General features: G+C 40.2%; 1 protein-coding gene across 3 annotated transcripts in view; it reads right to left on the bottom strand.

Annotated features, from left to right (window-relative positions):
• Positions 1–20006, bottom strand: part of zgc:110158 (LisH and SSDP domain-containing protein) — a 30653-nt gene extending 10647 nt beyond the window's left edge. For all 3 annotated transcript variants that reach the window (XM_026340340.1, XM_026340341.1, XM_026340342.1), the window contains exons 1-4: positions 19754–20006; positions 13583–13655; positions 12823–12884; positions 10266–10350 (exon numbers count right to left, since the gene is read on the bottom strand). In XM_026340340.1, the coding sequence (XP_026196125.1) occupies positions 10266–10350; positions 12823–12884; positions 13583–13655; positions 19754–19809 (276 nt within the window). In that variant the 5' untranslated portion in view covers positions 19810–20006. The remainder of the gene's footprint in view (positions 1–10265; positions 10351–12822; positions 12885–13582; positions 13656–19753) is intronic.
• Positions 20007–23301: the final 3295 nt, after the last annotated feature.

Here is a 23301-nt window from a genome sequence, read left to right as displayed (position 1 = left end):
ATCACTTCATCTCTTTGTGGAAGGGGACAGAAGCAGAGGTAGGGTTCAAGCAGAAATATCACCAAAATGTTATTCTTATGTTCCTCTCTCCAAAAGCCATATAGAGAGCAGACTGTATCTGTCCTGTGATGCACCGTCATGTGGATAACTGCATACGGAGGAGTAGTGTGTCACCGTTTTACCTTTACCTGCTTCTTTTTAGATAACAGCTACTTTGTTAGATTATTATTAGTACGCATGTAAACATTTTGGTTGACTTCAGCCAACACTATAGTACTCTGATTATTTCAAGTTATCTGAGAACAATCACAGTTATACCTCTTAAATATTTTAACTTTGGTTTATTCAGAAGATGCCATGCATTCAGGTACAGAAGACGTGGAAATAGGTATATCTTTCATGAAGTTTGTGATATTGCTGTTCAGTGCCTAAGAGCTGTGTCAACACTCTAGTAGGTCTGAAGAAGGTGTAGAACTGTGCTACAATATGTTGTTTCACTGAAACTGACTACACTGTGTCGTCCAAAAAAAGATACAGTGTGAGCTTTGCATATACAGTCATTTTGCACAGGGGTTATTTTAGTCGTGTAATGGTTCGCTTTCCTAATTTTGGAAGTTAAACGTACGAGTTTGAATAAAACATTTTAATTTGCTTCACCCGTTTGTTAATGTAGTAATTATGTAGTTATATTTTATAATATTAGAATTACATGTTTACAGTACAAATATTTAGTAACATACCATTTCAAATATTTGAAATCATGTCACAACCAACTTTTAAAATTGTTTACAGCTGAGGCTGATTTCTTCAGTTATACTGAACCGTAACTGACCATCTACTGTCATAAAAACCTAAAAACTTTAACTTAAAAATTATACATCCTATCCACTTTGCTTCAACTTTACAATACACAACAGTACCATATGAATTCACATATTACTAATTTTACAGTAAGCACATGAAGACTGTAAAATGAAGGACTAGATTAGATGCTGTTTAAAGTGTAGAGCGCAAAAACAAAATAAGGTGCAACATTTAAACCTGATGAGAGCAGCTGCTTAACTTCTGCTAATAATCTTACCACCAGCAACACCACCACCACCACTGTTTCCAATCTCCTTTGTGTCAGTCAAACAATATGGAAGAATAAAACTAGAATCTAGGATAGAAGGGGGTGGGGGATGAATCAGCCCGGGAGTTAAATATGATATAACTGTATTCTTGTCAACACACATAGACAGAGACGCATGTTCAGAGTGCTTACATAAGCACACCGGAACAAACACGCACACGCACACACACACACACACACACACACACACACACACACACACACACACACACACGTAAGCACATGAACGTGCAAACATACACAGAGCGACACACAAAGAGTTGCATCACAGGCTCACAAAGTGCAGCCCTTCAGTACAGAGCAGCAGACAGGGGAGAACCGCAGGCTATAGGACCAGAACAGGAAGGGGGTTTAAGACCCAGGGGAGGGAATCACACACACACACACACACACACACACACACAGTTCCACCAGTGTGCACACACACAGAATGAACACACTACATCCATGTGACATGTACTGCATGCTTGGACAACAACGATACTACCAATTACATGAACATACACAAATTCACATGCTGCCCTTCTTCTCCCGACTGTCTGAAACAAACACACACGAGAACTGAAAGATCACACACACACACACACACACACACACCTCCCCCCATCTTTATGCTAATTCTGCTAGTGAATATGAGCAGGCCACCGAGTCCCTGGGGAAGAAGCAGGGTCGACTGCCTCTCTCTCTCTCTCTCTCTCTCTCTCTCTCTCTCTCTCTCCCTTCCATCCTCTCTTCCTCCATCTCATCCATCTCCTTCACTCTTCTTCTGCATACTTTTCTTGCCACCTTTTCTCCTCTCGATGACCCCCTTACTTATTTTCCCCAGTGCCTGTGTACACACACGTATATACACACACACACACACACACACACGTACACACCTTCCTGTGCCCCAACCTCTGTACTATTCCTCCCCATCACAACCTCTCCCCCCCCAGTAGGGTGTCAGCAGCTCGCAGAAGCTGTTGCTATGGAGACAGGTCCTATCTGCACTCTGTCCCCCTGGCATCCCCCGCTCCAGGAGTGTAGAGAGAGAATAAGAAGATGCAGGGTAGGGGAGAGAGAGAGAGAGCGCAGATAGAGAGAGAGAAGGGTGAGATAGAGGAAAGAGTGAGTTAGACGATACAAGAGTGAGGGCAAGGGATAATAAAGAAAAAAAAAAAAAACAGAGGAAAATGTTACAAGGAGAGAGATTCCTGTCCACAATCAATCACTTGGTCACATTATTGTTCAAGACTATTAATGACCAACAACAATCTGCTCATGAATTTTCCAATTTGCAGATTGAAAGTGAATGCAACCTGAGAGCACGCAGGTGCCACCGGCAAAGTGTAAGGTAGATTTAGTATGCAGTCGGTCTTTATTAAAACCAACTGGCCTGGGGAAATACAAAAGGATTCAACTGTGCTTTTTTAGTTTTCGTAGCGACACTCACAGTGCTGTCTGTCTCTACCTTTCCATTTCAACTACAGGCTCAGAAGTGGAAGACTGTCAGAAAACATTGCGACAAGACTGCCTCCTTGAATCAGAATAACTTGATTCACCAAGAAAGTAAATCTACAGGAATTGGTCTTGTTGACATTGGTGCAGGTAAACAATGACTGTTAATGCAGACAGAATATACAGGGACAAAATGCAAGTTACTTTCAAGTTGTACAAGACATGAGTGCTGCACTAATTAGTTGATATAATGAACATAAATGTTTGTAGTGGAGCTGAATTATTCATGTCCAGGCACATTGTATGGAAAAGTGTGTAAATGAAGCAGTGTGCAAGGGAAACACTCTGGATGGCAGCAAACTTGAAAGGGATTTAATGCCTGACATGCAGCAGGATCGAGGATAATACATTTCCCTCATTGAGGCTGGCTGAAAGTTCAAGAAAACCCGCAGGACACATTTTTCAAATGTCTGGGAATATTTACACTGTCTATATAACTAAAATATATAGTCTAAAAACATATTTTAATGGCTTTCAACAGAAGCACAGCAGAAACACTGTATCAAAGCTACATCTGCACAATAATATCATCATCATGTACCTTTTTAGGTTATCAATTATACCATATCTGGACTACTAAGAGGTCATGGCAACAGGACATGTCTATAAACATCCATCAGAACATTTGCAAATTATCAACACACAAGATATTTAGTATTAGTGAAACACATGAAGATTCAACCAATGTTAGTCATTGTCTCCCCTTTATTTGTCCAATAATGCTGCATAGTTGCTTTTATGACAGGTGTACTTACAGGTTTGAAGAAATGTCGACATGTACCAGTTTCTCTTTTTGTAATGAAGCATCAGAGTAAAGCATTGATTGAGGGGTCGAAGATATACTCTTTGGAAAGATAACATCTGAATTTGGCCACAGACTTGTTGCATGTCAACTCACTTTCTCTGATGTCCAGACTTACCCTGGTTCAGAGTGATGGGTGCATCAGGGTAAGAAGAGAGGCGGCACCCATTATGCCTAGTGCCTACTGAACAAGCCTGTGGGGGCAGTGCTATGATCTGGGGTTGCTGCAGTTGGTCAGGTTCAGCAAAGTTATGTGCCCGAAGAATGAGGTCAGCTGATTATCTGAATATACTGAATGACCAGGTTATTCCATCAACAGATTTTTTTCCCCTGATATCATGGGCAGATTCCAAGATGACAACGCCAGGATTCATGTGGCTCAAAGTAGTCCACACATTAACCCCATTGTGAATCTTTGGGATGTGCTGGAGAAGACTTTGCGCAGCGCTCAGACTCTCCCATCATCAATACAAGATCTTGGCGAAAAATTAATGCAACTCTGGACGGTTGGGACATTGCAGAAGCTTATCAAAACAATGCCACAGCAAATGTGTGGTGTAAATATTAGAGTGTGTGACTTTTTTTTTGGACAGACAGTGTTTGTTAGTCATCAATCAAGTACAGACGTTTTTCAAACTCTATAATACTAAAATGATTGACAGAAAGAAAGAAAAGTACACTGGTTCCAGTTTCTAATGTGTGAAAAATATGTAATATATCTTTGTCTTTTAAAGTAGTAATAAATATGTTTGGGTCTGGGTTTGGTTGGGTTGGGTTAAACAAGGACCAACTCAAGACATCTCCTTGTTTTTTTGTACTTTAATCAGTGAAAATTATCATTGGTTGCAGCATTAAAATTGTCACACATACTAGTATCAGTTGACACTTGGCAAAAAGCTCTTGCATTGGGGTAATCTTACTGAAGCTATTTTCTTCTGGTCTGAAGGGGGTTATCTGGTTCAGTCTGTGGGAAGCCGGTTTAGCTCTTGCTTCAGGCTGAAAAGCAGCAGACGTGCAACTTAAAGCTACAACCTTTGATTCCTAAGTTAAAGACTGATTCAGCTTCAATTGAAGCAACTCAAAGTAGCATGTAATACGCCTTATCCACTGTTGTGTAGCCCCACAATGCTGTGTTGGTGGCAAAATATAAAAAACAAAATAAAGAAAATCACAGACGTCTCAATCCACTGTTGTGGCTCCCTGTGAAGACACCATGTTGAGCTTGTTTTTCCTTCCTAACTACAAACCCACAATGTTGATGAATAATCCATCGGAGAACAAAAGAATTAATGATCTGATTGGCTGGTACAGTACAGTATGTAGATGGGATATACAGAATAGCATTGATCCCTCCCTCTCCATTTTCCTCTCCTTCTACCTCACCCTTAGGACCTACCACACAGATCAATAGTGCTCAACACATTATTGACCTCCGCCTGATACCTTTCACAGGGATAAAGACAGAGACATAAACACTGGATGGAGAGAAGGGAGAGGTAGGGAGAGACAGCAAATGTATCTGTGCGTGTCTGTATTTATGTGTGTCCCTGCCTGGAGAGGGTACTAATCTACATTCTGGTTCACACCGATATGTGCCTCATCACTGTCTCCTTGACCTGCTGTCCTTAGTAGTGCACAGAGCGAGGGAGAGAAAGTGAAAGGAGGGGGAGGGGGAGGTAAACCAGTGAGGATGAAAGGGAGTGAGTTTGTGGAGACGGGAGGAAAAAATAGCTGACTATAGTGATCTAGCTAATTCATCAGTCCAGTCAAAACAGTGTGTTTTGCTCTGAAGCAACAGGATACGGCTGGTACTCTCACTGTCACGTCTGACAAACAAACGCACAAACACACATGCACAATCTCTGAAAGCCCAGCTGGTCTTCAAAACTGTTACGACATGCACACCAAACACACATGCTCTTCCCGAAAAAGCTGCTGCCAAGGTAGCAGTACTGAACCAGACTGACTTTTGCACACACCAACACACATGCGCACACACGCGCTCACCAGATGACAGCACTAATACATGCTGCAGACACAACATCCACTTAGCCAACACTCAAGAGAGAAAGAAGAGAGGCCAAAAGACAAGATATAAGAAGAATGAGAACTACTGTATGAGCTCGGATACAGCTTTGACTCAAGGAGAAGGACATTTTCATTTATTCTTCATCAGTACAAAAGACACTTAAAAATCTTGTCCTTTGTCTTGAGATATTTCCATTTAGCATCAGCTCAGATTCATATACGCACCTCTCAGCTGATTTACAATCTGTCACTTGCTTTATTAGTTATTGGTTATAGTGACTTCAACCTGCTTCTTTAAATTCAAGGATATAATTTCCAACTACCAGACCACCAGCTTTGAATCAGACTGCAGCATGCTATTCAGTGGTAAAAAGTTATCTATGATCAATTAAGTTATAATTGTTCATTACTCAATTTGAGTATTTCCCTTTTTTATACATTGTACTTTACTTGAGATTTAATAAATGTAGTTACTTTTCAGACTAAAAGTAAGTATATGTTATGTAATATATAGGTTAAAACAAAGTTATTTATCAACCAAACCAGAGATGTATAAATTACACAACCTCAATACTCAAGTAAAGTACGTGCCCAGACAAGTACTCCACTGCAAGAACAAGTACCATTTCATTTTTTTTAGTACAAACTCTAAATGTTACAAAAAGTATAAAAGTAAAAGTACTCCACTAAGATGTTTTTGTATTTTAAACAACATAATCTGATGCTGTGGTAGGATAAGTAAGTGTAGAAATCTAGTCCAGATTTGTTTGAGAAGTTCTCACCAATACGTACAGACTTCTGAACCTAAAGACTTGTGGAACAAAAACAGAGCCAATTTTTGATTTTTATAAGAATCTAATCTTGCAAAAAGTAACTAATAATGTTAAAATGAATGTAGAGAAGTAAAGATGCAACAGTTTCCTCTGATTTTAAATGTCAACAACCCTAGGTATGGTTGTGCCATATTACCTTTAAATTCTATTCTCAGTGAACCAACGTAATAATAAATGTCAAAAGAATCAAAATAACTCAGCGTTTTTGTATAAGTACACTCGCCTCTAAAGAGTAAAACCAGCGCAATTATTTTGTTGCCTTCACTCATGTAAGACATTTCGTTGTGCAACACAAATATTACTTTAGTTAAGACAGAAAGCATCCAACTGTCTTTTGGCAGAACAGATGTACTTTGGATCTGGTCTACAATTAAGATTTTTTTAGCCTTAATGTAATGTTAGGAACATACATTAGAGCTTGTTTAAAATGTTAGTGAAGGGAACAACATAAAAGTAAGCTCAACAAAATTAAGAAGTAGATGCAGTCAAAGAAGGGTCTATACAAATAAGAGAATGTTTTAAAAAAGGTTTAAAAATTGGCATCTGGTGAATAAAGAAACCTGCAACATAACAGCAGCCATTTACAGCAGCTAATGCAGCCGAGTTTAGATATTTTTACTTCAATATCTTACAAGACATTTTGTATCCAGTGTTTTATACCACAATGTGCACTTGGTAATAGGTGAACTTGGGTGAAAAACAGATGAGATTTTTAAATTTAGAAACAACAATTAATATAATGAATGATGTCATTAATCTAATACAACTAACTGTTAAAAGAGTATAATTTTAGAAGAACTATGAAGTTTTAATATATGCAACAATCATTATTCTACTAAAATAATAGTTAATTTATTTTCCTAAAATGGTCAGTTTGACATAAAAAGCTGTCTTTATCTTTAAATGTGGTATTACACACATACTCTGCAGTCTGATTAAAACTGGGCCCATTTACCATGGCCCTCCCTCTTTGTTTTGACATTTGCCCACTCAGCTCCATTTTCACATACCTCAACTGTCTCCTAGTTGGGTCTTCATGTTGTCTACACTGCCTTCTCCTCCTCAGCACTACTAGGCATTGTGGGTAAACAGCTAGATTAGCCAATCAATCTTCTCTTGGGAACAGAGGTAGCAGTGGTGATGAGGAAGGGAGAGGGGTAAAGGAAGAGTGAAGGGAAAAGAGGGGATGAGTTGGAAAGAGGGAGCGAGCAATAAGGCTAGTGAGACAGGAAAGAAAGGAGGGGGTGAAGAAGTGAGTAAGACACAGGGTGGGGAGGAATAAAGGTGGTGTGTGTGGGGGGTGGAAGAATGAACACTGAAAGAGAGAGAGAGAGGAAAGATATAGATGTGGGGGTGTCGCAAAAGAAACCACAATCTGCAAGAAACCAGGCTGGAGTTGTACCAAATGCAACAGAGAGAGAGAGAGAAAGAGAAAGAAGAGTGGGAAAGGTGAGTAAGAGAAGGGACAAATGTAGGCAGATGTGAAGTGAAGAGTGAACACTGCAGGAAAGATGGAGGAAGTCACCTGATGTTTAGGTTTAACCTAGTAGAATTTTTAGTTTTAGTTTTGCCCTACATTTTAATTACTCATATTTATATTATAAGCATTATAAGCTCCAGCAGTTGCCATCTTTGTTGTGTACAGTTACTATGGTTACATGTTTTATTCTTGTCTAGGTCAGTGGATAAAGTGTTTATAAACAGCGCTCATGCCCCTCGGAGATTCACAAGGTGGATTCACTCGCATACAGTTCACTGTGTTTCGCTGGAGAGGAGCAGCTAAGTCACTGGACAAGAGTAATTGAGGGAAATATGTTTAACCAAAATCTAAATCTGTTCATCTGGTAGCATATGTACGTCACCTGATTCAAAGCAATGTTATGTCCACTCCACTTAAAATAAAAATATCTTCCTTTTTGCCAAATGTCTGTATGAAGCTGGCATTTTAATAGTTTGTCACTTCTGTTTCGCATCTTCTTGTCTAATTCTCAGTGAATCGTATAAAGATTTGGTTTGTAACTTCTCCAAGAAAGGGTAGCATCAGATGACCAACAGAACATAGCTCAATGAAAAATACTGCAGTACAACTGTTTAAGTAGCTAAATCAACTTTTGAACAAGAGATGAGTGTTGAAACTTGCATTAAATATAATAACAGGACAAAGTCAGAAATCAAAATTTCTTAATTGCTAAAACCTTTACCTGCATCAATTAAAACACTTCTCACTCACTCTAGCAAATTAATTGCCATATGACATGTCTGAATAATGTAAAACATTTTGAATGATTGTCCATCAGTACAGAAGTTACTATTCATGTCAGCTGAAATTGTTACATGCAAGTTCTGCAACATAAAATCAACTCTTGATCCCGATTAGATGTGTTAATGAACGTATATTCAGATATTTTAGCTTATATTGCTTATAGCTTATTGTCCTTACTCTACAACTTCATGTAAATGTAAACTCTGTATTTGAGCCTCTTTGGAGAATCAGATGCTTTAAGCTGCTGGATAAACATAAAACTTGACATCAACTAACAAATTACTCTTACATCCTAACGGTTTAACAACCCCTGAATTAAGTTCATAACCAGTGTAACAACTTGTGGAAAAAGTAGTCATGACTATGTCTATAACTATAAACCCTTGCTGCATCTATGCACCCAGCAGAGAAACTGTGATAATGCCCCTTAAATACTGGCTTGCAATCTTGCAATCCTCAAAAGACTAAGAAACTCTTTTGAGGTAAGGTGAATTTTTTTTTTTCCTTTCAATGCCGGTAACCGACTCACTCTTTTGAAACCAGTAGAAAGGACCTGTGCTCAGAGACTAGCCTCAGGGGGCTGGAGCCAAAATTAAACTGGTCTCGTCTCCTTCGCTTTATCACCGTTAGGAGCACACAGCAAGTAACCATGTAGCACACCCATCTACATTTATACACATACACACACACGCCAGGGTTAACTGGCACGCAGGCACTTGGGGTGTGAGCCCCTCCACCATCCTTCTATGGGCTGGTTGCCAAAGATACCCCCCATCCCAAAAATACAAACATACACACACGCGCGCACACACACACACACACACACACACACACACACACACACACACACACACACACACACACACACACACACACAAATCCCTGGCTTAGCCTTGGCCCAGTGCTGGGATTACCGGATTAGAACTCTATTCCATTATCTCCCCACACTATACAGAATACACACACACACACACACACACACACACACACACACACACACACACACATACACACACACTCTTTTGGCCAGATAGCACAGGCTAAAGACAGACACACAGTGTCAATCACAATGCATGACATTTACACACAAGAGGATAGAGTTATAGATTCTCCTCTCAGTCTAGGAAAAAAAAATACTTTCTTTACATTATTATTAGGTAGTAAAGTTGACCTCTTAATATTATGACTCCATCCTCTCCATCTGTAAAAAAGAAATAGACAGCAAGGAAGAAACGCTGTTCTATAGGGGAAAAACTTACCCCCTAACCTTTGACTTGTATGTGTGGCAAGACATGAGAAAAGCTACATTTCTCCTTTCAGAGCTTGAAGACCTTGAGTAATTTCCCAACCTTACCTTTTGCTGTTCCTCCAATTTACTATTGTTCATTTTCTTTTCGACTTTTTAAGTAAAATTAAATTGTAAGGATTTCCACTTTTCAATACTTCGGGTTTTGGAGCATTAGTTCAGACAAACTAAGTAATCTGAAGACTTCAACTTGAGCATTACGACATTATGATGAACATTTTTCTACTTAGAATTACAAAGACATTTCACACATTTTACCTGGCCAAACGTCCTTGAAGTACACAACATCCTCTAATTGTGTAGAGTGCATTGTTTACATGAGAGTCACAAAAAAAAATACCACAGTGTGTAAAGACAATGACTGTATTTTTTTTCTGTAAAAGAAAGAAACTGTCACTTACATAGTCATGGAAGGCCTTGGCCTCACTGGAGTGCTCGCATGTCTCCCTTCGGTCTGGAGCCGCACAATACAAATCCCAGAATACACTGAAACAGGTGGGAAACGCAAAAAGAGGTCAAAGGTTACCATACAGAGTAATACAAGTAAATGTGTAACAGCTATTCATAACCCATTCGCACACTCTCACTATCTCTCTAGCACTCTTAAACAGCCTCTTATGCACTTGAGCATCATTGTAAGAGGGACCCAAAGCCAGTGTCACCCCCCTCAATCAACCTCTCACTCTCTTAGAATACACACACGCTTACATTTCCATACTTGTACAGACCTTTTACGGGCTACATCCATTTCTTAACGCTAAACTTTAACCGCTATACTGACTTAACCAAAGAGATAAATAACTCAATCTGTAACATACCCTCTTGTTTAAGTGATACCTGGTAAATGGTCTCACTGCGAAGGAGGCTGCTCATCATTTGATCCATACATACATAAACTGTTTAATTGCCCTAAGTGGAAATTCACAAACACCTAATGACAACACTAACTGTCTGTGTGCTGCCTATCTAAGAGGTCTTAATTGAATCAGTCTTTGTGCATTGATTTAGTGAAAGTGCTATTAACTGGGTGAAACAGCGTCACGCCTAATGAGAGGACTAATCAGGCAACCACTTCACATGCAATGTCAAAGCTCACAGACATGATGAATCCCAAATGTGGAATTTGTCTGCACTTTATAAAACACAGTAATTTTTGGAAGGCTTAGGACACTGAGCTCTAGTTTGGGACTAGTAGAGCCTATTAAGTAGATTTTACAGTATATTGTGAACTTGATAATTAACTGCTGCTATTAAACTACTCTTGGGGGCAAAAAGAGAAGAAAAATTTAAGAGAGACTTTATTTACTTATTAAGTGTAAACTTACACACATGGTAATATATTTGCAAGTGCAAAGAAAGAACCTGTAGGTAGGTTAAATCCCTAATTGAACAAGTGATCAAACTTATTCTTTCGATTTACCCAAGCTTGTATGCTTTTAAATTATTCTGTTTCTTCATTTTCTTTTTACTAAAACATGTCCTTGGTCTCATATTGCTGATGGTGCTCTGATGTTCATTCTTCTGACTCAGCAAAGCCACCCCCTGAGGGGAAAAGTTACACAGTAATTTTTAAGACCATTTAAGGGTATATTTACACGTCTGTAATTTTTACAGCCACGGGTATTTAAATATTTGTTCCTTTGTAATATGTACAGTTCTAATTTCTGTGCAGTGTCCTTCAGCAATACAGTGAATCTATTCTAAATGTTGTAGCTGACTATTCAATTTCTATTAGATATTTTGATTTGTGGAGACTTAACTTACTTTACGTACTTACTTACTTACGTTTACGTACCCCTTTTCTATTGTTTTGTAAAAAAAAAGATTGGAAAGAATTTTCTTAATGTAAACTAATCAATCAATTAACCATACTAACAAATAGTAGCTATGTAGCCCAATCCTGATATATGGTATTGGTGATTAACTATTAAAAATACATACTGTTAACGCACTCTGTGATGCATTTGCACAATGTTAAACATGGGTAATACAGTTTATTAGGAAAAAAAACCCATAGATACTGTAAATATTCAGTAATTATTTAACCTTTTTTAAAAATAAAAGTATATTTTATGATTAATTCTAAAAATTAAAATCTTTAGCACTACTACAAGCAGGGTGGGGTAGTCAAAAAACATTAAGATTGATGAAAAGAGTTTTAAAATTCAGCACAGAAATCTGATTTGGTTGGTTTTGCACAAAAACATTTACTGTCAACTGCTTTCTCTCTAAAAACAGTTTTTCTGTGCTCATATAAACAGAGTAAATGTGAACCATACTCGACAGTGATGTCCAAAAACAAGTGAAACTGCTGATCAGTTCTTAAGGTGTTGACCCTAAAGGTCATTTCTTAGCCAGGGGCAGAAATGATGATGGGGGGGGGGGAAGACAGCGGAGGGAGAGGTGACACAAAGAAAGCTGGAATGCAACGGGTTAATCTGCTAAGAATCCCTCTCCCATGTGAACAAAGGAGCAAAGTAGGAGGTGGGGTGCACACAAAGGGTGACAAGAGGGTGAGGAGGGGGAAGGGAGTATAGAGGGGGGAGTCCATTCCCTAACCATCTGGATCTATTGTTTCACAAACGGGGGTGAAGGATGGCGAACTAGAGGCGGGGAAAGGGTAGAAGACGCTAAGGTAGGGGTCATGCCCTCGTCGAGTCTGGTCAACCCCAAGGCTGAGACTCTGCCAGACCTCACACCAAAGGAAGTTATTTTACCCATGAATGAGAACAGTTTAGGATTTGAATATTTGAATGTTGTACATTTGTTTAATATACTAAATAATATTTAATTATGACTCTACATAATGCATGCTCAAATGCCGTACAGTAATGTATGCTCAAATTACTGTTGTACAGTAAAACAAACATTTTCTTGTAAAAAACACAAGGAAATAAAAGGAATTGAATTATTTTTCCCTCTTGTTTGTTAAAATAAGAGAAAAGTGGCAAAACTTACCACCACCACGAATGGAGGAATCCCGGGGGCTCCCCTAATGTAATATTCTTTTCCCATCGAATCTGGAAGAGGAGGGAAAAAGCAAGAGAGGAGAGGAGAGGAGAGGAGAGAAGTCAGTTGCAGCCACTAGGGAGAGGATTATGTCTGCAGGTCCAGAGGTTAAGAGCATATAATCAGTCTGCCTCAAACTGTCAATGGCCTCGGATGTGAAGATAGGCATCTTTCTGGCTCTGTCGATCTCCATCTCCCTGACACTCTTCCCTCTGTCACATGTCTGCCCTGTTTCCCTTTTTACATTAATCCAGGAAATAAGTCGCCCAGTCTATGTTAGAATGTCTGCAACCAACAGAGCTGTTGGGAGACTTGGATATGTAATCAAACAACCCCACGACTACATAGATCTACAATGTCGACAAACACTACATCAGTTGCTTTTACACCAGCACTTGCCATGGTGAGCGGTGAGCATGATGGTGTAACTTTATAGGATTTCCTTATGAAAAATTGATGGAACACCTTGAGCTCGGTAATCATGTTTAGCATGTTTGCACAGACAATGTGTGAGTGAGAGGGCTAGGGCTAGTAAGCTGCTGTAAAAGTCTACAATAGCAGGGGTAGAGTAAATTCATAGCTGTCAGTACGTATTTAGGCCTATGTTTTGTAAAGTGTCAGATTGTCCTTGTTAACTATTCTTCTCTTTTCCTTAGATACAAATAGCTATGTTCTTTTCAAAAATGCATAAACAATGATGCCACTGTACCTCAGACAGGAAGGTCTGTGCAGACTTCTGCGCTCCCACATGTAGCAGGTACTCGTATACATATAACGCTAACCTGAAATGCAGAGGAAAAAAGGTTAGTGATCAAACTTAGTTTCTTTATTTCTTTGTGAGTTGAGGTAATATTTGTAGGAGAATCCTTTGTGCGTCTTGTGTATTCTGGTTCTTTATTACATAACTTATTCAAACAATGGCATGCTGACTTTAAGGTTTCCCCCTAAATTAATAAGGAAACTTGCAATACAAATGTTTCCACAACTATTATTAATACAAATAATGGCAACTAGTGCAGTTAGTTTGAATAAATGCTGTACACATCCCTATGCATAATAAAGCCTTTCTCCAAATAGCAATGTTTTGTAAAGTCATCTTTACTTTGATAGTTTCTGGTCTATAAAATACCAGGAACCCAGTAGCAGAGACTTTTGACGGACAGAAGGCATGACACAAGAACTAAAACTAATGCTATAATGCTGGAAGACTTCCTGTGACTGAAGACCACAACACCTTAGCGGTACCTCTGTAGGCTGTACAGTTTTTTTCCACCCAAAATCACAAGGGAACCTGAAAAACACTCACCAACCTGTATGAAAAATATGCCTTCTGACTGAATTCACCAGATACCAACAGAAATAGCTGCATATGACATTCCCACTAATACCACGAATATTTAAAAGCTCTCACCCGACTTTTTTTCCTTTTTTAAATCACTGCTATTATAACAGGCCTGTCACACTTGAAACCAGTAATTCACCAGGGTCTATTAACAGACACAAGAACCATGCTGTGGAGTGGGAAACCCCCAATGGCCCAACACTGTACTCCTAACTCCTTCACTTAGTCGTGTTTAATAGGCTGTTAATGGACCATCAATTGACAAGGAGTGTGGATATGACCATACCCTGTGTGCCCAGAACAGACAGTCCTTTGACAGGGCAATAAGGTCCTAATGAAGAGGACAGGATTGAGATATCATAGACCCCATCATTAGTCAACAAACTGATCAATTAAACATGATTTTGACATAATCAGGCTGTTTAATTTGTTTTTGAACCGCTGACAGGCCTTCTCTCGTACGGTTGTTGAATGGTCGGGGGATGGTGATGTCTATTTAAGTGCAAAATAAGTGCTTCTGTCTGTATGTCTGTTACCATGACATATAGTTACACTAAGAAGTTTGAATGGGGAGGTGAGGAGCTCCTGCTAATGCCTATTTAAATGTTAATAAATTAAATAAGTTAAGAAATAAGTTCACTGAATGTGCCAAAGATTAATTTATCTTTGCATCACTATGTTCGTAAAGATGCTCAGAGCAAAGGTCAAATCTTAACATACATCTACGAATACATACTACTCTTATTAAACAAGGCTGCTCGGTAATTAATGTGGGCAACTCCTTAACAGACATAAGTCAAACTGCATTACAGGGAACTTACATTAACTGGAAATCATTTTAATTCTAGATTCAGTGTCTAAAACGCTGTTTCCTGTTTCTTAAATGTGAGAGCTGGACAGAAGAAGATATTTCATGATGAGTACCGAGTGAGGTTCTTCTGACCAATAAGACTAGAGCAATCATTTTTACTTCACTGTTAAGTTTTGTAGCATCTTCTTTACTTTAATAAGACTAATAAAGACTAGTTCCTAAATACAGAGGCTGAGCAGGGAGATGGAAGACTAGGTGGCACTAGCATCACTCCCAAAAATTGCATAATGTAGCTTTAACTGAGAAAAATATTATTATTATTGTTATTATTATATTATTTTAGAAACCTTTATTAGCCCCACAGTGGTAAACCGCATTATGGACAGGCTGCCCCTTAGAGGCGCCAAGGGTTCAGAGTGCACCGTCTTGTCCAGGGACACTTCGACATGTGGCCAGGGGAGGACCAGGAATCAAACCAGCAACCCTGGGGTTTATAGGCGCCTGCTGTACCAACTGAGCTCAGGAGCTGAGGATAATCAACAATCAGTAGCAGTCCTATTCAAACAAGATTTTAAATCCAGTTTTCTGAAGAGGAATTAGACATGAATACATGTTGATCAGTGACGATTTTGATTAGATTTTGTACTGCAGTGTTTTCTATTGATTGTTAGTTTTAAGTATGACAGCATATGTGTTTTATTGAGACGTGTTATTTTAATGAATACCAATTTAAATATTCTGAAGTGTTGCAATCTAGCTATGAAGACAGCAATGATATAACGCATTAGTCTTTTTAGTTAAACACATGTCTATAAATTAATGAGCACAAAGGAAATAAGGTTTGCTGTATTGTTACAGTGAAGATATGATCTGTGCCTGCCTTGCACTCTAATACCAATAATACGAAACATTGTAAAATGCAGATTGCAATTAAAGTTTTTAATTTAGTCTCTAGAAATGTATACTTCTTAGTTTTTCCATAACAAAACACGATTGCATCTGTTTGTATGTAATACTGCCCTCCACATACTAAAATATAGAAAGACACTCACAACTACGTATACATGAACATCAACAGGGTGCCCTGTCGTCCTCTATACTCATCTGGGCGTTTTTCAAGGCTGTCCACAAACACCTCACACACAACGGGCACTGACAAAGCTATCCTGGTCTTGGACAGTACGCTTCTTTTCAGACTGACACAGCAGTCGATCTGAGCAGGTCAGCTCTCACCATATGACCTGGCATCATGACCATCCTCCTGATCCGGGCTGAGCATAGGGTGGACACTACTTTGTTAAACAGGCTTTATTAACATTTGGTCATTTAAATATTTAAGCCACTCAAGTGAATCCGCTTGTATAAAAAGAGGTTTTGGGGGGGGGGGGGCTGAACATCCAGAGAGCAGAATTTGAAACTTTTCTTGGTACTTGCATAATCTAATTCTTTGTAAATCTATTGTTTATCTGTAACAGGCATCAAACCACAGTTGCAGACACGTGTCTCTGTGACCAATGAGGACCACAAATTAATGTGCGACAGACGTCTTGTACTATCAGTATGTACATCTCTGGTTTGAACATGCAATTGGTAGACCTAAGCTGTGCGAGTCTCTGTATATGTACAGCCCTGTCATCCTGTTCAAAAGGTCATAAATAGCGAGGGGTGTTCCTCAATTGCAGATAGTCACCGAGATAAAAAATGACATAGATGAGCAGTCAGACATCCACACATAAAAATGCAATTTACACCAGTTATTCATACTCAACTGAAAATCTGTCATAAAGGACAACAACAACTTATCTTACAGAAAGAACACATACTGGCCAAGTAAACGTGCTTAAGACACAGATTGCTGGACAGACTGATTGTTGTACAAATGGTCAATGCTGTTAAGAAGCAGTTCTGCTAAAACATTACACACACACACTTGACCACTTTAGCCAGGGGAATCTGACCACTTTCTGAGGTTCCTAGTAATTTGTAGGTCACAAAGCTCTCTGTGACCGCTGGTGTAGAGTGTTCATCACTGCCACTTGCAGGTCAGTATAGTATTAAGCCACACTCACCTGCACAGGATGCAGAACCACTATATACATCATATAACATTTTATTTCCACCCTTTGCAAGTTACTAATCACATTAAAACATTTAGAGTACTCACAGAAAGCTTTAGAATATAGCAAAGGCTTCAAATGTTAGTATAATCTATCAAATATAGTATCTCCCTCTACACTGCTGGTTTACTGACTTCATTCATACATGTGCAGCACTCTATAGGTGTCTAGTAGGGGATAGTTAACAGTTTTGTCTTATGTCCAGCAATAGGAGGATCACACTGCAGTCCCCCCCACCCCACCCAAGAGGCCTTCAATGAAATTTTTATGTGTGGTGGGAGTATGTGTATTTTTGTGTGAGTTGCAAAAGGGTCTGTGTGTGCATGCACCTGGCCTGCTGCATTATTAAAGCTCAAAAGATAGTTCATTGAAAAGGAAGATAAGTTTGAAGGAGAAGCTACAGAATATTGGACAGAGAAAATATTTGTATTGACTAGAACATAAAAGGGGAAATGCCCCATTTTGGGCAAATAAGAAACAGGATCAGAGGGGGCAGTGAAGTCATGCCTGACACAAAAAGGGAGTGTTGGGGGCGATTTTCATCAGCCAGAATGTCACATTATATTTACAAAGAACATCTGAAAGCTCCTCATTCACCATTTTTTGATAATATGGCCAAAGTTTTACATCACACAGCGGTATACACCACACTCTAAACACTCGCTTCTACACAAGCAGAGTGTGAGTGTAGGGTGGTGTCCATTTTTCCATCCATCGTGATGCTGAAGCAACATTTTCTTCACCGTGTGGAGTGACCTCCTGACCTCCCTCTTTGCCATTCCCCGGTAGTTGTAAGGTGGGACATAAGTGCGTGCATATGCTTACTCTCAGAGTGAGAAATGTCCCTGATGTACACCTGACATCCTGCCTGGGGCCCCTGACAAAACCCTCTATTAAAACATGGATGAGTCTGCCCACCATATCTCCTTCTCTCCTGGCTGTTTCTTTCTTTTCTGTCTCTCTCAACTCTGACGCAAAGCTGAGAGCAGCTGCTTGAGTCCGTCTCAATAATTCAACACTGAAGCGAGGGATGAAGACTTTGAGAAGCAGGAAAGGATGAGAAGTGAGTTGGGAGGCACATGAAGACAGACATTGGAAAAAGGGGGGTGCATACAGGAAGAATAAAGGAGATGGGACCGCAAAAGAGAGCGGTGGTGGGTGTGAGTGAAGTGTAATGAGGTGCCTGCTCATCCTCACACACAAGTATACAGGAGTCTGACAGTTCTGTCCCACTACAGTTGCCAAACCTGCTGACTGGTCAAGCGAATCACAGATTGACCATTTGCTGGTCTCCAACCCATGTGCTGGGCGGAATAAAGCCACAAGCATTCACCTATGTTGAGGCTCTTACCTCTTATCAACATGTTGGTTATTTAATTGCAATGCAACAGGAACTATAACAAACCACTAACCCAGCACAGGGCTCTAAAACAATTGAGTCTAACACGGTTTAATGAAAGCTCGGACCGGTCTTATTTGGCTTTGTTGTCAGCAGTATTCTGCGAGTAGTGGCTTCTATTTCAAACGTAATGCAAACAGGTTTGTGTAATTAATATTTCATTTGAAAGCTCTGTGGATTGTTCAAGTGGCTGCAACCGTGCGGCATGCGCCTCCTGGGCGAACAACAGACATCGAGATCCAGGCATGCAGACAAAGGGATTGGAGGGCTACAGCTCCCCAAGCTAACAGCACCTAAGTTTTCTGGCAGATCTGGCTCCGGAAAATCCTACGTGAGGATCTGCCACAACGAGCATTTGCAAGCGGGTTCTCCTTAGCACCCTCTCGCACAACTCGGGGTGACTGAACAAAATCTGTACGGGCCACAAAAGTTATGAGGCGCAGCTCCCCCCCACCACCACCACCACCACCACCAAGCACGGAGACCGTAGCCGTGGCTGTGCGCCGACCGAGCGCACACATGGATCCAATGTAGCCAGCGCGTTCGCGGACACAGAACCGTCGTGGAACCGTTCTCCGACGCGTTCCTGCGCCGTTTAGTAACAAAGCCCCAAACAGCTGGTTTCTATTTTTACCTGCCGCTTCGGCGGCCGACACAAAAGCCAGCTAGCTACAATGCACGGCGTCACTCCAAATGCATTGTTCCTCACACTGGGGCGAGGGGAGAGATGCAACTCGAGTGGGATCCCCCATCCAGTGCTCCGCGCACACAATTCAGCCACCCCCCGAGTGCACGACTTGTGCACGATGTGTGGAAACACGTGCAGCCACACTCCCGCTGATGCGAGTGGTGCAACTTTGGTTTCGGAGACCGCCGCTGTCCGCTCGGCGTCGGACACAAACAAGAAGCGCAAGAGTGAAACTGGCAGCGGAGCTAGCCGCTAGAGCTAACTTAGCAAGCCATGCCGCTAGCAGCTGGAGGATGCAAGAGGCGGCGTGAGGCGCAAAGTGGCCAAAAAAATAAATAAAATAAAAAAAACACAGCAAAAATAAACCAGCTTCACTTCTGCAGCTCGCATGTTAGCAAGAAGAGCTTGTTGAACATGCCGCCGCTGAAGTGACTGCGCCGCCTCACATCAGTTAGCAAGTTTAGCCAGCTAGCACACTGTAGTTGGATGGATGGGTGCTGTGACAGTGCAACCGTGTACTTACTTTTCTCTCGCTTGGCTATCGGAGGGGACCACAGCTCCTTTACCCTTGCCGTACATCTTGGAGGCTGCTCTGATACTTTGTTTTATCCCACTCGACACCTGTCAAAGAAAGCTACCAGGAAAACCTCCTATCTCCATAGCTACCCAGTTAGTGTTGTCTCCTCTCTCTCTCTCCCTCTCTCTCTGCTCCGGTTCCTTTTTTTTCTACATCCCCAACATTGGTTTCAGAGGGGGGAACTTGAAACAGTCCACTGGTGGAGCTTTTTTTTTTTTCAATCGCTGTTCCTGGATTCAGCTCACGCCCCCCCTGTTATGGGAGGGTGGGGGCTTCTTAAAGGCACAGCGTCTCCGTTTTTTTTTTTTTTTTTTTTTTCAGTTTTTTTTTTTTACTTCCCTCAAGTTCAAGTTCTCATCTAAAAAAAAAAAAAACCTTCAAGTTCAGGCCTTAGGTTTCTGTTCTATATGAAATTTGCAGTTTGGAACCTTTATTTGAGCATCATGTTTATATGTGTTGATTTTTGTCTTAATGTCAATTGGTCCAGATACCCACCTGGGTTAGTTTATGCGACCCCCCCCCCCCCCCCCAGCTGCCACTATGTTCAGAGCACAAATCCTAACCTTTAACCTACTCAATGCACAAAAAAGTGTCTCATTCATTTTCCCCCATGACCCTCAGACCGTGTGCACACACTGTAAATGTTTTCATACAGTACTGCATTTAAAAACATTACTGTTAAATGCTAAGGACCCTAAAACCAGGGCCCGGGGACTATTAAGGGTCACAATACAGGCGGAGGCAGTATAACTTAATCCAAGAAGTTGTATTTTGCTTTAATAATGTTTTTTTCTCTGCTATTTAATTTAAAAGCATCTAGATCTGATGCGTTGTTGGAAGAAAAATACATTAAGGACTCAAAAGTATGTCTTTGTCTTTATTGTTGATCCTTGTTGACTTATAATCCTTTGCAATTTTTGTCAACGCTGCCACGTGCAATTTTCTTAGCTTTCTGCGTTGTGCCAAAGACTTTTGTTTTTTATTGAAGAGTAGGTAAGAGCAGCATTTATTGTCTCAGTGTGCTTTTTTTTACCATTTAGCTCATTTAAATCATTCAGTTAGAGTACTTTACACAACAGCGCAAGTGCTGGTTAGTTTCACTACAGCATATTTACGTTCTTGTGAATAACATTCGCTGAATTTAATTCAGCAGTTCCCATATTGTGCACATTCACACTGATGAACAGAACAATGAAAGATGAGACACTGCATATTTGAAGATATCAAAGTGTATATGAAGATACTATTGGCATTAATTTGGCAATTTCTGGTGAAATTGATAGATTGCACAAGCATATTTAATGCACGGCAAGTGTTGCTGAGGTTTTATCTTTATGCAGTTTGCAACTGCTGCGTTCATCGTCGCACAACTTGATATCGTTGTTTAAGTCTGTGTCATGTCCCTTTAAGAGTGTGTAGAGGGAAGTTGCAGAGTTTGTGTGTGCACATGTGTGTGTGTGTATATGTGTGTAAGGCAGGGACAGGCAGTGCGTTCTGTTTTTGTGCTACTAGCTGTGGGAAGGGCACAGCTGACTGTCTGTGTGTGTGTGTGCGCGTGTGTGTGCACACCGGTGTATGTATGTGTGGAGACAAGCGCATGTATTTGTGTGCGTGTATGTGTGAGAGAAAGAGAAAGAGGGGGGGAAGATAGAGAAAATGCATTTCTGGATGTGTGTGGTAAGGCTTGTTTTTTTTTTTTTTTTTTTTTGATTTCGTTTTTTTTTTTATACATGAGAATCCAAACACCTCATGATGAGCAGACATAGTCTAAAAGAACAGAAGAATAATAGAGCAAGAAAATAGAAAAGGACTAGGATTGAGAAGCATCATTTTTAGAAATGGCGACAATTCTATTGAAGTAGTTTAGGTATGTGTAGCAACACAAAAATGAAAGAGATATAGAGTAAATTAATTTTAAAAGCACACAATAATCACGAGAAACTGGTCTGGTTGTCCACCATTCTATTTTTAAACATTTAATGTATTTTAGACTACATTCACACTAAACTGTTTACATTCAAAGTGATTGCACAGGGGTAATTTTGTCATTTTACGAAAAGATAGTTTTTAGCCATCATCACTGAAACATAAGAGCCACATTTTCAGACTGGAGACCACTTTAAACTGAGCGTTTTGGGTGTGAAAACACCAGCACAGTGTGAACAGAAGACCACAACATGGAGTACAAGACGCATTTTCAAATTTAGCCGGCTTACTGTGCACATTCTCTCACAGAGGAAGAGAAGTGGAAAGATGGAAGGTGATAGTGTAGGTATCTTTTAAGCTGTAGCCCACAAACTCTATCACTGTCTCATCATAGCCCCAGTATTGATTCAAGAACGCAATGATCCCCAGGAACACTGGCTCTTCCTCTTTTGAACACGAGGATCATCTTTCTATTTGAATGTTAACTTGTGCCACATACATATAGTATTTACTAGATGCCATACTTTTAGTTTTTCCACAATGGTGAAATCATATGGTGCTGATTTGGAGCTCTTTCACAAAACTGCAAAATAATCTGCCATAAATGATCCAATATCTACTGAGATTGCATGAGACAAACGTCGCTGTCACTGTCACTGTCAAACATCAATCACAACCGCTTGTAAACATAAGCTGTATACAACTTTTGTTTTGTATGATCTCAGTGCCTGGTTTTGCACTGTTTCCATCTAAGAAAGATTTCAGAGCCCCCATCAGAACACTTTCTTTTGTTGTAGAATTAATTAAAAAAATAATATGACTATCCTCATGGTGAGTCTAGAAATTGACTCGACACACAACAAGACATATACCTCTGTTTAAGGTCCCACACATCACATTGTTAGTTAGGACAAAAACTAACCCAAGACGTCCAAGGGATTGTCTGTAGTATAACACAATTTCAAAAGTTTGAATTATCCCAGGAACACATCTGGAACCACCAGGGATCTTCCTGTTGTTCACCATCTGCTCAACGGTGTAACCAGGCAAGTAGGGCCTCAGTAGGTAACCAACAACCCAATGGTCAATCTCACACAAGTCCTTTGCAGAGATGGGAGAAGCTGCTGGAAGTCCAGACATCTCAGCAGCTCTCTTGATTCATGGAAGCCATTTTGAGTAAAAGGCATCTTACAGCACCCTCACAGTTGCTCAAATGGTGTCTAAAGGACTCATCTCTCATCATGGCACCAGCACCAGAGACAAAATTTGACCTCTCAGCATGATGTCCTGTGAACACTTGGCCCTGCTCTTACCATCCCAAGGTAGATGCATGGTGGTGGCAGCGTCATGCTGTGGTGGTGCTTCTCAGCAGCAGGTACAGGGAGATGGTAGTAAGAGAAAAAATAATGCAGCCAGATACAGAGATGCACTTGAAGAAAACCAGAGCTCAAACGAACCTCAGAAAAGATTTTGGAATCTTAAATCTTAAACTGGGGACAATACCAACACAAGGAAGAAAATAGCTTTAGGACAAACCTCTGACTGTCCATGAATGGTCCAAGACCCAA

The sequence above is a fragment of the Anabas testudineus genome, chromosome 22, assembly GCF_900324465.2.
Source record: "Anabas testudineus chromosome 22, fAnaTes1.2, whole genome shotgun sequence".
Taxonomy (NCBI): Eukaryota; Metazoa; Chordata; class Actinopteri; order Anabantiformes; family Anabantidae; genus Anabas; species Anabas testudineus.
This window is presented reverse-complemented; position numbering and strand designations above follow the sequence as displayed.